Genomic DNA, 1,409 nt, shown 5'->3' with positions numbered 1-1,409 from the left:
TTTTAAAATTTTGGAAGCCATTTAATGCATCTCCCATGTGAACCGATAGTTTTACTCTTATTGACCTATTGAAAGGAGTGCATTAAATGTTTTTTGTGAATATGACAAGCAACAATTAGACAGCAATTAAATGAAGGTGCTGAGTTCTAATTATACCAAAAGAGATGTCACTTAAGGTGTACATCTTTTTCTCTCGTTTTATTCTCAAAATTTATTTAATGCATGCAGGGAAAAAAAAAACTGCATCTTTTATACCGGAATGTCTGAAAATAAATACCTGCAATTATGTCAGCCCCGCCACTGATATACTTGGAGAGGTTATGCACGACGACATCAGCCCCGAGCCTAACTGGGGACAACACCATGGGAGTGAAGGTATTATCTACCACCACCTTCACCCCTTTATCATTTGCAATCCTACATAGTTCAGGAATATTAGCAACAGTAAGAGTAGGGTTTGACATGGATTCCGGAAAAAGCACCTTAATCCTTCCTTCCACTATTGCTTCCTTCACCATTTTATGATCTCTAACATCCACAAAAGTTGTAGTTATATTGCAAACCCTTGGAAGAAAGTGGTTTAGAAGAGCATGAGTCCCACCATACAAGCAATTCGATGCTACAACATGTCCACCAGCGTTGCATATCTGCATAATAGCTGATGAGATTGCAGCCATACCACTTGAAGTGCAGTATGCAGCCTCTGTTCCTTCTAAGGCTGCCATTTGACGGCTGAGGTTCATGACAGTAGGGTTGAAATGACGGCTGTAGATGTAGTAGTCTTCTATGGGGCCTGACTCACCGGCGAACATTTTGTCCATAGTCTTTGGTTCCATGACTATGAATGTTGCTGAAGCCTCAATTGACATGTTGACGCCGCCGTGCTCGCCAAACTCATGGCGTGAGGCTGCAAGAGCCATCGCTGGATCATCCCATGTTAGTGCTGGCTTCTCATCTACTTTCACTTGCTTCTGGAGCGGAACATTGTTTCCTCCCATAGTTAGAGACGTAGTGAGAGAGAGAGAGAGAGAGAGAGAGAGAGTAAAGCAACTATTGACGAAGGATAACAAGCTGATGGTTTATATAGAAATTGGCATGGGTGGTGGAGTTGGGATGGAGAGAGAGACGGTTGGAAGGGAAAGCAACTACTGACAAAGGATAACAATCTGATGGTTTATATAGAAATTGGCATGGGTGGTGGAGAGAGAGGTGTTACATTGGAGGTGGTAATTATGCTGAGCCTCGACTATATAGAAATTGGCATGGGTGGTGGAGAGAGAGGGAGAGAGAGAGGTGTTACATTAGAGGTGGCAACTATGCTGAGCCTCGACTATATAGAAATTGGCATAGGTGGTGGAGAGAGAGAGGTTACATTGGAGGTGATAACTATACTAAGCCCCGACACCATC

General features: G+C 42.9%; 1 protein-coding gene across 2 annotated transcripts in view; it reads right to left on the bottom strand.

Annotated features, from left to right (window-relative positions):
* Positions 1-1,036, bottom strand: part of LOC122088832 (methionine gamma-lyase-like) — a 9,507-nt gene extending 8,471 nt beyond the window's left edge. For both annotated transcript variants that reach the window (XM_042658176.1, XM_042658177.1), the window contains exon 1: positions 278-1,036. In XM_042658176.1, the coding sequence (XP_042514110.1) occupies positions 278-998 (721 nt within the window). In that variant the 5' untranslated portion in view covers positions 999-1,036. The remainder of the gene's footprint in view (positions 1-277) is intronic.
* Between the last annotated feature and the right edge of the window lie 373 nt (positions 1,037-1,409).

This window comes from Macadamia integrifolia, chromosome 9 (genome assembly GCF_013358625.1).
Source record: "Macadamia integrifolia cultivar HAES 741 chromosome 9, SCU_Mint_v3, whole genome shotgun sequence".
NCBI classification, from domain to species: domain Eukaryota; kingdom Viridiplantae; phylum Streptophyta; class Magnoliopsida; order Proteales; family Proteaceae; genus Macadamia; species Macadamia integrifolia.
This window is presented reverse-complemented; position numbering and strand designations above follow the sequence as displayed.